The sequence below is a fragment of the Eptatretus burgeri genome, chromosome 10 (genome assembly GCF_056783735.1).
Source record: "Eptatretus burgeri isolate ZD-2024b chromosome 10, Ebu_testis_v1, whole genome shotgun sequence".
In the NCBI taxonomy this organism is placed as follows: Eukaryota; Metazoa; Chordata; class Myxini; order Myxiniformes; family Myxinidae; genus Eptatretus; species Eptatretus burgeri.
In genome coordinates this window covers 3,319,146-3,333,158 of record NC_140970.1, presented here as the reverse complement: position 1 = coordinate 3,333,158, position 14,013 = coordinate 3,319,146, and the positions used below count along the sequence as shown (strand labels likewise).

General features: G+C 44.4%; 1 protein-coding gene across 2 annotated transcripts in view; it reads left to right on the top strand.

The window, feature by feature from the left end:
• Positions 1 to 13,348, top strand: part of BLZF1 (basic leucine zipper nuclear factor 1) — a 14,404-nt gene extending 1,056 nt beyond the window's left edge. Inside the window, exons 3-7 of one of the 2 annotated variants that reach the window (XM_085896863.1) lie at positions 1 to 48; positions 231 to 359; positions 9,944 to 10,166; positions 10,342 to 10,387; positions 13,026 to 13,348. The exon at positions 1 to 48 is cut by the window's left edge and continues 152 nt beyond it. In XM_085896863.1, coding sequence (XP_085752989.1) covers positions 1 to 48; positions 231 to 359; positions 9,944 to 10,166; positions 10,342 to 10,387; positions 13,026 to 13,054 — 475 coding nt within the window. In that variant the 3' untranslated portion in view covers positions 13,055 to 13,348. Of the gene's footprint in view, positions 49 to 230; positions 360 to 9,943; positions 10,167 to 10,341; positions 11,627 to 13,025 lie in introns of those variants that run through there. The other variant, XM_085896862.1, reaches the window with a different exon arrangement.
• The last annotated feature ends 665 nt before the right edge of the window (positions 13,349 to 14,013 follow it).

Sequence of the window (14,013 nt, the reverse complement as noted above, 5' to 3'; positions counted from 1 at the left end):
ACTGCACATCCAGTGTGATGTGTGGCGGAGCAAGAGCATCGGCAGCAGGTGTGCTTGCCTCGTTTTTCTTCGATTAAAATGCCTAATCTCACCTGTTGCACGACCGTGATGTGAAAGACGGAAGTTTGCTCCAATGTTTGATGACTGCGTTGAGGATTTTTTTTTTTTCATTGCAGGCGTTTGCTTTCTGGCTTGGATCAAACTGATGGATTGTTTCATTGTCCCTACAGGTTGTTGGCTGCAGAACAGGCAAGTGCACGAAGAGTGAGTGAGCGTGCAGAAAAAAGAGCACGACGGGCTGTGCATGCCCTCCTCGCTGAGCACGGCCAGTTGCATAGAGACATCGCATACACGTACAGGTATGGCCATACAATGAATTGACAGATAGAGAGGGCTCCACATTTTAAAATTTCATTTTGATTTATTTATTTAATTGTGCCACGGTGGGGAGGAAACTATAAAAAGAAAGCTGTAAAACTTAATTTCTTTGATATTCAGATTTGCAAAAATTGATATTTACACAAACCGGTCATTGAAATGTCCAAAACGCATCAACTAGCATTTGTTTAATAGAGTGAGACATAAAATGTTCTTGAGCATACTCTCCTCTCAACCCCCACCTCCTCAACTTGTCCTCTATCAATTGCTGCATCATAAACACTCTCCTCTCAATCCCCCCCTTAACTTGTCCTGCTACTACATCAGTAACACTCTCCTCTCAATCCCCCTTCAACTTCTCCTCTTGCTACTACATCAGTAATACTCTCTTCTTAATCTCCCTTCAACTTGTCCTCTTGCTACGACATCAGAAACGCTCTCCCCTCAATCCCCTGTCAACTTGTCTTCCTGCAACTACATCAGTAACACTCTCCCCTCAATCCCCTTCAACTTGTCTTCCTGCAACTACATCAGTAACACTCTCCCCTCAATCCCCTTCAACTTGTCTTCCTGCAACTACATCAGTAACACTCTCCTCTCAATCCCCTTCAACTTGTCCTCCTGCTACTACATCAGTAACACTCTCCTCTCAATCCCCTTTCAACTTGTCCTCCTGCTACTACATCAGTAACACTCTCCCCTCAATCCCCTTCAACTTGTCTTCCTGCTACTACATCAGTAACACTCTCCTCTCAATCCCCTTTCAACTTGTCCTCCTGCTACTACATCAGTAACACTCTCCCCTCAATCCCCTTCAAGTTGTCTTCCTGCAACTACATCAGTAACACTCTCCTCTCAATCCCCTTTCATCTTGTCCTCCTGCTACTACATCAGTAACACTCTCCACTCAATCCCCTTTCAACTTCTCCTCTTGCTACTACATCAGTTACACTCTCCTCTCAATCCCCTTTCAACTTGTCTTCCTGCTACTACATAAGTAAGACTCTCCTCTCAATCCCCCTTCAACTTGTCCTCTTGCTACTACATCATCAGTAACACTCTCCTCTCGATCCCCTTTCAACTTGTCCTCCTGCTACTACATCAGTAACACTCTCCTCTCAATCCCCTTTCAACTTGTCCTTCTACTACATCAGTAACACACTTCTCAAACCCCTTCAACCTGTCCTGCTACTACATCAGTAACACACTCCTCTCAATCCCCCCCTCAACTTGTCCTCCTGCTACAACATCAGCAACACTCTTCTCAACCCCCCTTCAACATATTCTCCTACTACATCAGTAACACTTCTCAATCCCCCTTCAACGTGTCCACCGTCTACTACATCAGTAACACTCTTCTCAACCCCCCTTCAACATGTCTTCCTGCTACTACATCAGTAACATCTCCTCTCAAATCTCCCAAATCAAGATTTAATGTGAGGATGTACGTGCTTTTGGACACAGCATGGAGATTATCGTCATATTGTGGATCTTAATCGACCAGTCGTTTTCACATATTAGTTCTTGGACTGTCGGACCCTGCTATTCGCAGTTTACAAAATGTGAGCTGCTTAGACATCCGTGGCCCTGTGCTTCGCAATTTCGTGGACGAAAAAATTAAAATTCCACAAGCCACGCTATAAGTACATACTGGAATGTACCAGTATGCAAAAACATTTCTTCCACGAGCCACGTACATAAACACAGTTCTAAAACATATCTTCTACGAGCCATGCTGTACATCAGCCATGGGAGCATGGCGCCGGAGCAGCGTGTCGCTGCGTCCACTTTCTGCCGGTACTCCAGGGGCCTCCGTTTGCCCATCCCCCCTCCCCCCCAGGCAGATGCTTAGGCCATCCCCAGCTCCTTGAGATGCCGATCAACCTGCTACAACGACGAGGCACGTGGTCGGAAAATTGGCCTCTTCCACTCACCATGTTATAAACAAACTATGTACACACTGTACTTGTACATAAAAGCTTATTTTCCATGAGCCACGTACATAACAGTTCTAAAACATATTTTACACCAGACACATTGTGACCGAGCTGCACGGCTTGTTCCACCATTCCGCTGTGAAGACGCTTCATCACATCTATTACGAGCTGAGCTTCTGAGGATGTCACCACCCCCCCCCCCCTCCCTGCAGGTTGCACAATTAAAATGTTTCACCACATCTGACACCTGCTGAGTAAAATGTTTGCATGGACGCTTGCATAATTAAAAGGCTTCACCACATCTACCCCCAGGCCCCAGCTGAGTACAACTGGTAAAACATTCCATCTGCCAACATCCCCCACAAACAATGGGCAGATTACTCACCCCTCACGCAGCTACCCACAATTCCCACAGTGTGTCCTGGGTCTCCATTCTTCTCATCCCGCGTCCTTGACTTGCCTCTCGTTGTGCTCATTTATCAAACATGGCTCCCAAGTGCAAGACCAGTGCCGGAGATGCGTCGACTGCTAAGAGGCAGAAGAAAGTTATGAGCCTGAGTCACAAAGTGTATCTGCTGGACTGGCTGTCGAGAGGACAGAGTATGGCTTCTGTGGGCAGACACTATGGAGTAAATGAATCCACCATTTGCAACATACGGAAGAACAAGAAGGCGATCCAAGAAAGTGTTGTGGCGAGCGCTGTACTTGGCACCAAAGTGGTCACCCACATCTGGGATGCTTTGACGACATGGAGCCTGAAGAGTTGGATTCTCTTCTTTCCTCGCGTGCTGAGTTGCTCACCGAGGAGGAGTTGGGAGCCATTACCAAGGTTTCTGAGGACGACGTGGGCAGTGATGAGGAGGAAGAGGTGTTGAGGTACAAACTCGCGATCAAGTTCCTGGGTGAGATATTGCAGCACATGCGGTCCGTTACTGAGAATTTGTTAGATGCCGATCTGGTCATGGAGCGTTACTTCAAGTTCACGAAGAGGTTGGATGACGTGATGCGACATCGAAACGTGCAGCAATCTGCCAGACAGCTCTCAATCACGGAGTTCTTCCACCCTGGTCTGTCCATCTCAGGAGCACCAGCACCCTCGCCTGACTATCCTGCTTATCCTGCATCCCCTTTGGTGAGCGACTCGTCAGATCGAAGGTCATTGTGATCCTCACCTGCTTCGGTGCCCTCACCTACATTCCTTTTGATGCACAACTCATCAGCACCCTCACCTGTGTGGTCTTCAGACGACTCCAATGAGTTCACTGGATTTTAAATGATGATCATCATCATTTGAAAAGTTGTGTTTCTGCAAATAAAAAATTGAAGCGGTACCTGTTGGTTTTTTTTTTTTTTTAAACCTTTACAATCTGGTTGGTTCATCACTTTTAATAAATTTAACCACATTCCTTCATTTAACAATGGAAATAGTACCTCGTGTTGTCTTTTTTTGTTTTTTATTAACCTCCACCATCGAAGATGGACAGAGGTTACTGTTTTCACCCCTGTCTGTTTGTTTGTGAACAGTATTACTAGTGTAGCAGCATAGCAAACCTGTTGTGCATTTTGTGATACAAGCACCAAATTTGGCACAAATGTACATTAATATGTTGTGAACATTTTCAGATATTGGGCCACTTGAAATTCTCTCTTTATGTCCGCCATATTGGGTTTCAAAATGGCCGCCACTTGAAATCTACATTTGCTATTATCTCTGGACGTAATGCAGCTACTGACTTGATTCTGGTATCTAAATGTATGTTTTTGGGGGCAAGGAATCCAATGGTACCATTTTCAACTTAATATTATCGATCACAGTCTGTTATATAATTTTATTTGGAAATTATCTCGGCAAATATTGGATTCAACACAATACTTTGAAAAGAATGTCTTAGTTCTGTAAATGTCTTAGGTATAATACTGACATGCTACATGGTCTAGTATTTGAGGCTAGGTGTACTGGTATCTGAGGCTCGGTATATACCGGTACTGAAGATACGTGTACATAAACAGTGTCATGTTAACAAGTTCAGCATTGCCACAAGTACATGTATGTTGTTGACACATCATCATGTGCAGTCCCCTTCACACACACAGAGGGCTGTGCACTGAAGGGCAGCCTTTTTGCACTTGCAGTGCCTCACACACCCTTTCTTGCACTTGCAAGAAACCAGCTCAATGCAGCTGTGAGCTGCCTCAGTAAGCCTGGTCCAGTAAGGTGTGTACTGTCCTTCTCCAGTCCTTGACCAACCCAGTTGGTTGGTGGAGGGAGCTCTGGTGCTGGCAGCAGTATCTGACCCCACACATGTCCACCTTGATACACTGCCCTCTTGACATGTTCCTCCAGAGCTGCTTTCGTTGGAGGGATGAGCTGCACATTGTTCTTCGTTGCGAAGAGTTTCCTCCTGGCCTTGTCAATGTCTGTGCATTTGCTGGTTCGATCATACAACAGGATCACGAACCTCTCGATGATGCGCATTGCATCGTCTGGTATGTCACGAGGTGCAGAGGACAGCAGCAGCAGTGCCTCAGTGAGTTCTGGCAGTACCGTCCAGACTGCCCACGCAGTCTTCTTGCCATGTCTATGAAAACTAGACACAGTGTCGCATCCAGTTAGAGCATGGAACATTGGCAGTGCACGAGCCTTCTCTCGTCCCAATCCAGCTGCTATTTCGTGTGCTGCTAGGTATCGGAAACTCTGGCCTGTTCCGAATGCCAGCCACAGTTTGTCTTCTGGTTGCAACTCCTGTGCCAGGGACACTGCCAGCACCACAACATCGGTGTCTACAGTCCGGATGAGTATTGCATGGTGTCCATGCTGGACTGCGTGAGATGCATGCAGCAACATCCGACTGTCAGCTTCTTCATGGTTACATGGGGCGAGTGAGGTCAGATCTGGCAGTAGCGGCTTGCTGAGCACTGCCTCTCCATCAGTAATGACGAGTTGCTTGTCCTCCTGGTCAAACCATTCCATGAGAGCTGCTGAGAGGAACCTGAACAGCTCAGTCTTGATGCTGTCCACTCGTAGGAAGTTCTGCCAGTTTCCTGGTATGGCTGCGGCAGCCACCACACGTCTCCGCACACCTTGTCACCGCTTTGCACGTGTACTACCTTTCAGTGAATCAGCAAGGTAAGTATCCCAGACCAGATCCAGGCGTGACACTGTTTGCAGCTTCGTGGACATATATGGGATGAAGATCTGTTGTGCATACTCTTCAAAGGTCTTTGATGCAGCCGGCTTCAGCATCTGGACGATGGCTGCTCCATCAAGCACAATGGGTCATTCCATGTCAAATCATCAAAGAATCTGCTGTCATCTCTCAGATTTTTGTAAAACTTTGGGAACCAATTGGGACCCAAGAAAAACGGCAAGAACTCAAATATTTTTGCTAACAGCCTCTTAATTAGTGAGATACAGACTAACGAACTTTGGACTAATTAGCATGACGTCGCGAATTCAAATGGCCATATCTCTAAAAGTATAACACCTAGAGAGCTGGTTTTGGTGTCATTTTAAAGGTATTTTCATGCCCTATGAATTTGTCTGGGCAACATTTTCCTACCTCCAACCACAAAAAAGTTATCACAAAATATAAACTTCAATCGTGAATCCCCAAAAAAATGTATCCTTCAAATTTCCTCAAATTCATCCCAGAGGTACCTTATGATGTCAAGAAGCTTCCACATTAATTTTGTGATGGGCACTCCAATAGTTTCTGAGACATGAGCAATAATGTACATGTACGTATGGCATATAGGTTCGAAAATCAGCATTTGTAATGTATTATACAATCAATAAGTGAGTTCAAGTACACAGTGTTCACTAACCTGACTTAGGCTTTCAATTTCCTCTTCAATGCAGCAACAGCAGCACTTGTTTCTTCCCCTCAGGCCCAGTTGAAAATTAAAGTATATGATACTTCAAAGCAATTGATTGTCGTTCCCTGTGTTCCCTGTCATGGCTAGGTTAGAATGATTGTATCAGACCATCAGACAATGCAGGAGGACATGCCTGATTCTCGTGACAAAAGAACTCCTCAAGGTTTCCATCCCTCGTCTGGCAGCCAATGTACAGGCGCGCGAAGAGTTCACGGTCATTCTTGATGGAGGCGAGCTGTTGCTGACCTATGCTGTGGCTTCTTGGAGTGGAAGTGCTGAACATCTTCAGCTTGTTACGAGGAATGGGTGCGTCCACTGCCTTTGTTCTGTCCAACAGACACTCTCTGGTGAAAGCCTCGAACTGCTCTTGGCCAATCCTCTTGGCATTCATCACGGTCTCCACAGCAGCAGGATCTGCGATCTCCTTTGTGTCCAGTTTGACTACATCCTGACTCTCCTCCTCGAATGGGTTGCCCATCTCCTCTATGACACCGACGAGAGAGCGAACATCTTTCACAAATGAGGCCTCTACACTTGGCGCCTGATCATGATGACGTGTGTCTGCTGTTTGCCATCTCCAGTGTTTGTTCCCATCCTGGAATTCTTCGATCACCCTGGCAACTTCTGGTCCCACAACCATCCAGCGATGTAGGGCACTCGGGTTGTCAGTGAGCCCAACTGCTCCACCGTCTCCTTTGATGCAGGCATTATTCTGCTCATGTGCCTGGTCAATCGGGATTAAAGAGAGCACCCTCTGTGTTTTCTGAACGGTGAAGTGGCTTTCCCTGAATTTCCTGGCTACATCTGGGTGTTTGATGGTGAGTTCGGCCATGTCCTTCAGGTGCACTGGTATCCACCTAGCATCGTGGGTGTGATCCAGTGCATGGACCCAAGGGACCAGCTCTGTCAGAGCATCGAGGTACATCATTAACGATCCCTGCCTGAGAGAACGCACATACACTAGAACCAACAGTTCTAGTTCCAGCACGGTTGCCCAGTAGTGAAACTGGGGGATGTCTTCTCCTCTCTGGCAACACCAGTCTTCAAACTCCGGAAGGTCCTCTGCATCCCTGGTTTCTCCCAGACAGTAGTGGTTGTAGGCACGGTGTTGCGGGATGTACAGTGCTGCTGCAGTCACTTGATGTGCGCAAGACATGGGATGCTCGCAGGAATGAGTATGCTGTCCCTGCTGTCGCAATCTCGGCTTGCACAAGTGCTTGCACCCAACCACTCCCTTTCAGCCAGTCCCCCAGTGTCCTCAGTGCCGCCATCTCTATGTGGAGGCCACCAAACATCACCACTATCTGGTCTTCACCATAACTCTCTGGCCACTTCCACTGTATCTGCTTATGGGGATTATTAGGAAAAGGGGATTATGCATGTTTGGTATTTATTGACAATATGAATGTAATGTTACATAAAATATGCATATGAATGGGTCACTTTGTTTCCTTATGGAATATAAGTTTATATTTTAGACTGCCAGTATATATATATGAGCTTGTCTGAGTTGTTACAAGTGATTTAGTATCGTTTTTTTAAATTTATATTTACAGAACTAAGACATTCTTTTCAAAGTATTGTGTTGAATCCAATATTTGCCGACATAATTTCCAAATAAAATTATATAACAGACTGTGATAGATAATATTAAGTTGAAAATGGTACCATTGGATTCCTTGCCCCCAAAAACATACATTTAGATACCAGAATCAAGTCAAAAAAAAAAAATCAAAAAGAAAAAAATTCTCAAACAATTTTTTTGGGGGGGTTGGAAATCACTTATAATATGTAGAAATGCAAAAAAATTAATTTCTTTTTTTTGGGGGGGGTTACAATTTTTTTGGAGGGGTTGGAAATCACTTAAAACGTAGAAATGCAAAAAAAAAAATTCTCTAAATTTTTTTTGAGGCGGGTAACAATTTTTTTTTGGGGGGGGGGGTTGGAAATCACTTAAAACGTGTAGAAATGCAAAAAAAAAATTTTTTCCTCTAACAATTTTTTTTTGGGGGGGGGGGGACCAAGTCCAAAATTTAATGGCATGATCCTTGGACCATACCTAACCCCCCACCAAGTTTCGTCGAAATCCGTCGAGGAGTTTTTCCGTAATACTGTTCACAAACAAACAAAGGGGTGAGAACAGTAACCTCAGTCCATCTTCGAAGATGGCGGAGGTTAATTATAATTGCAGCTGATTTTGGAACTTCAGGTAGATATAACCATGTTAAATCAATTTCTGTCTCGAGGAATCTAGTTATGACGAATGAATTGAGTATGTAAAAAGGAAAGTTGCAAACTATAACTCTGTGAGCACTGTTGACGTCAAATTGAATGAATAGGATATCAGGTTCAGGTGAGTGACCTAGCAGTATTGGCGGCGGAGGTTTTGCACTCCACCGAGTGCTCCCCCTCTAGTTTTTTTTTTTTTTAATGAAATTGTAATCGTGCATTTGTGGTCGAAAAGATTTTAAACTTTTCAAAGTTTCCCTGATGAATCAGAAACCACCTGTCCCTCTTTTTTTTCCCATTGAAAGAATTTGCGGCTTCGCCATTAGCAGTGTTTTTCACGGGTCATTAACCGCCGAGAACCTATCCCCACTTTTTCCATTGAAACAATACACCACTCTTCGTGGCATTTTCTAGGAACGTATCGCCTGTGAATGGGTGGATGCCTGACCCTGCGAATAGCAGGTTCTGACAGTATTTTCTGCAAGTTCATCCCCCCTCAAAACCATGATGTTTTCCACCCCCATCAATCCTCCCCCCCACCCATCCACAAGCCCAACTCGTTCCAATTTTGCAGTTTTTTTTTCCTTCTGTATTTATTCTGTCCACCCCTTGTGTCCTTTTCCTGCTCCTTGTTCCTCCCCACACCCATTATTTGTCAGTCCCCCTCTATTTTCTCCTTCAACCCTCCTGTTGATGTTCCCCCCCCCTCCCACTTTCTACTGTTCCTTTTGTTATGTTGCATCCTGATCCAGTCAGTGTTCTGTATCTTCCATGAGCCTTGACTGTATACAAAAACAAACAAACCCCCAGCTGACTCATTAACCTTCAGGAGGGAGACTCTGCTTGCCCCGCCTGATCTGGTGTACATGTAACATGCCTGTTGACTCTTGATGCCCTTATTCATTAGTATATCTTAAAATACCTTCTTGGGAACGTGGTATAGACACCAAAATGTTGCTGACAGGTAATTTATAAAGGAATACTGCCCACATTACCATAATTAATTGAAGAAATACATCTTGATTGAACATGCAGAGGCTCCTTCTAGATTGATCCCTTAAATCTATACACATTTCCGTGTTTGTACGTTATTCTTTCATGGCTGGACCGTAGCACTAAGAAGCCCCAAATTTTGGGTGGAGGTACTTCAGAATCTGGGCAAGGTTTTAAGCTACCATACGTTTTGAGGCCAAAAAGGCTGCTATAAAGTATATATTGGGATGTGGGGTCAGCCAGTGCTGCCGCTGACCCGTAGGCAAAATCTAACCACCATGAGACCAATAACTCCATAGATTTCCAATGTCCAACATGCCCTGAAACCACGGCCAAGAAAACTCACTCAGCTCGTACAGCTATCCCAGCTGCAGTGGTGTAGACACAACGTGCCTCATGGTACAAAAACAAACAAGTGTTTAACCTTGTACTTGGACGTGATTGTGACATTGCTTTATCACATGGGTAAATAGTTCTCATTTTCTGTTATAGACTTTTTTTTTTAATTGTAAACTTGATGTCTTTCCCAGAATTCTGGATGAACTTCAATCAGCTCTCCAAGGCTTGACCACCAGCCCTGTGAGTACACCTGACCCTCATGTCCCCCTCCCAGTGCCAAATACTTTGGAACTGTCAGAGCGGGTGACGGACCGGGCACGGGCCGTAAGTGATCACTTGCTGGGTGTGAAGGACTCGAGGTCTTGGCCCCTGATTGAGCCAAGTGCAACGGCGGGAGAGCACTTGGGGATCAAGGTAGGATCGAAAGTCATTGTGAGGTACTATGCAAGACATGCAATGTGCTTTTAGGGGTGAGGGTGCATCGTATTGTTTGATCGCTGGGAGTTAGACATTAAAAGAAAATCGATTCTCAACATGTTCTGAACTCGAGTTCAATGGATCTTCTTTTCCACGTTCCTCCCTCCTGTAGGTATTGCTGCCGAAGACCAAGGCAAGCTTAGGGTCAACAGGCATGGGTAAGAAAGGCTTCTCTCCTGGACGATTGAACATCGGCCGCTTCCATATGTACACGCGCTACGAAGGGATTACATTGAACTGCTGCCCGCACTGTACTGGTGACATCATTGTGCTATGACGTCCTGGGGAAGAACATGTTTTTGTTTTTGTGCTTATGCTGTATTGGGGCACTTGAAATTAACACCCATGAGGGTGACATTCTATCTTTCCCCCAAAATGGTGCAAAAGTATTGTTCTTTGTCAAACTCTGTCTATTTATCAATGTCAGCTTGTGCATTAACTTATTTTCTGCAACTGCTGCCTCGGTTCTTTAGTCGCAAGGAAAGCAATTTTGTGGCAGATTGAACAACTGAAAATGTGTTTGTATTAACCAAATCAGTATTGGTAAAGCACTTTGCTTTTTATTAATTTTGAACAGGTCTTTTGGAATATCACAATGTAATACAAGGAAGGAGATTTCAGCAAAAGAATGGCAACACAAGGGGCGATATACTTCCACAACTCGGGGTTTGGGATGGTGAGGATTGATCATCCTGGCCACTTGAGTAGTTGAAGCGAGTACATGCAAGGATTTTTAAAATTATTATTATTTGGTGTTTGGATACAGTTGGCAGATCGCATATCTGAAAATTTGTGAGCTCTTAAGTGTAACTTGTGCTCAATCTATTGCCTATCATGACAAATATGTGCAGCCATAACTGTGCTGCATCTATCAACGACCTTGTTCCTTGGCATGTTCCATTTGGTATGTGGCGATTTGCATGTCAGCATTTGGATGGGTTGTAAACTTGAGTGCTGTATGTTGTGAGGACATTGTAAGACTGGCAAAAGAAGCAGTGCTTTCAGCATCATGTAGCATGGCATGCTCAATGAGGGGCCATCTACACACAGCATATCCCGAGGGGTTTGGGTGGTGTCAGTTGAGGGGTGTGCAGAGTATAAAAGAGCTGAGGTTGAGAGAGGAGACAATTCAGGATAAGGAAGTGAACTGGAATATATACGAGTGGGTCATAAATTTCACCATGCTCTTTTATGAAATATGTAGATTGTTCCCAGCAGTGTTTTTGAGCATTTGGAGATGGGAAAACCTGCCAGTATAAACTCCACATTGCTTAGTCATTGACTATTTAAAAGATTTATTGATAATACTTTGTCATCATTGTAAACACAAAAGTTGAAATACAAGTTTATCCTGGCAACATGCTTTGAAACGGAATAAATCTGCTTGCTGAACTACATTTTTCATTTTCACATTATCTGCCTTTTGAGTATGAACTCGAATGTTCCAGGTGGTTTTCCTGCTTTTGAAATAAATAAATAGTTTAAAAGACGAGAAAAATAGGATGGTGGTGAAAATTTTCATTTGGGATTACTTTCGGGAACAAGAATCTCAGCACGTTGTGGAAACGTCTTGAAAGGATCGCACCCAGGCTGAAGTCTGAGACCTGGCTGCAAATGAGGAGTCCTTATGCAGATGTAAAGTTGGCTTCTCGGAGCTAAAATAACCATCGGACACCCCCGTCCCCCTCGGCTCCGCTGGGAAAATGAGTGGGGAGCTTTGTCTCAAACAACCAGGTGAGAGTGCAGTGATTGTTTCCACAAGTGTTTAAACGAAGCTTTCTCATCACCCAGATGTCACAGCTTCTGCTCTGTCTCGGGGATAATGGCAGCTGCTAATGGTTGTCGAGCGGCTGCAGAAGTTCCTTTGACCTCGAAGGGAGTAAATTTGCCATGGCGAGATTGCGGGATCAAAGATGGTCCTGAATCTGTAGAACTCTTTTCCCGTATACGCCGTTACTCACATCTGCAGCCATAAACAGTCAGTTGTGTGAAAGGTGGAATGCTGGTTCGTTTAAAAATAAAAAATAGAAATGGCATCTGCAAAATAGAGGACAAACGTTCTTGTTCATAACTGTTATGTCACATAGAAATCTTCCTTGTAAAACAGTGTGTGTGTGTGTGTGTGTGTGTGTGTGTGTGTGTGTGTGTGTGTGTGTGTGTGTGTGTGTGTGTGTGTGTGTGTGTGTGTGTGTGTGTGTGTGTGCACTTGTGAATGGTTTTGAGTAAAATTGTAACTCGTGCTGGTCATGTCAGCGAGACTCCTGCAGTTTCCTGGCCTCTCTTGGGGACCTAAAGATGTGAAAGGTCGTGAGCTGCATCCTAGTTCAGGGTGGGTTTTGTTACATCGTATATCATGACTAATTCCAAGCGTGACCCCACAGCTACGTGCTAAAAATATTCGACCATCAGGCCTGGAGGGATCGACAAAGCTGCAGGGACCGTTACAAATGAACCATTTCGGATTGTCCTGATTTGTAGCAGTTCTGACAGAGGGGATATCAGTTGGCTTAAATTCAACAATTAGAGCTGTGTGAAAGTTTTATTTTTTTTTTTCTTCACCAGGAATTTTGGCAGACACTCGCCAGTTACATCAATGTAAACATTCTTTGCATTTTCCTGACTGTGCCTGCGATGCATCCTCGACACACTTGTACTTGTGTGTCTCTAAAAATAATCGGCTGTAACGATAAGAGATTGGAGCATGTATGGAAATAAACTCTCACTCGAAATGCAACGTTGCACCAATTACCCAATCTGTTTGAGTTTGATTCGCCGCTCCTCTTATCTGATGTGCAGGGGTGTCACGTGATGATCATTGGCGGTGAATGCCACGTGAGTGCTGTTGAGTGTCACGTGACCTTTGCTACTTCGATGACAGGCGACGAGGAACATCTTCTGGCACTCGGTCTCATGCATGTGATAACTTGAAGCGGAGACCTCCCTTCTTGTTGAGCGGTTTTTCCACCCTTTCCCAAATATATTCCTTCACCCCACGCTCGAACCACTTGCTTTCTTTGTCCAGTGTAACGACGTCTTTTTGGTGCTAAAGGTATGGCCGATGGTCTCCAGGCATTCACTGCCGATGATCATTACGTGACACCCCAACACAGCATGTAATAGGAGCGGCCAATTCAACTCGGGTGGATTGGGTAATCGTTGCAACGTTACGTTTGGAGTGTTTACTTCAACTGCTTGATCCAATCTCCTCTCGTTATGTCTTTGTGCGTGAATCGCAACTTTCATCGATTTTATAATTGGCTATAGTTTGATATCAAAATACAAGCAAAACCAGTGATGGCTCAGCATTACAATGACCACAAAAAAATTCACTGTTTGTGCATCGGGACATTTCTGGGTTCGATCCACAGGTTCCAGTGCAGCATCTTTAAAGTCCATGGCTCTTTGGATGGGACATCAAGTGAGCTGTCCTGTCAGGATCAGGGAGACGTGAGATGTAGCTCATAAGCATTGACCGTAACAGATCATGCTAATGGTTGATGATCAACATGATTTATAAGTTAAATCATGCTGTAAATGTCACAATCTAAGAAAAGTTATAAACTATTAAGATGTAAAAATTAATGAATTTACTTCTAAAATGTGAGGGGATAGCTTCGTATCTTTATCGCAGCAGTTTGGGATAATATTTATTTTAGGGGCTACCTTACTTACTCGTTAATTTCTGTACATATTGTTAAGGGTTGTTCTGAAATGCATTGTTAAAATATGTAGTAGCTCTTCTTCCTTCATATGTAGCATCATTGGCTGAGGACATGTCTTTCCC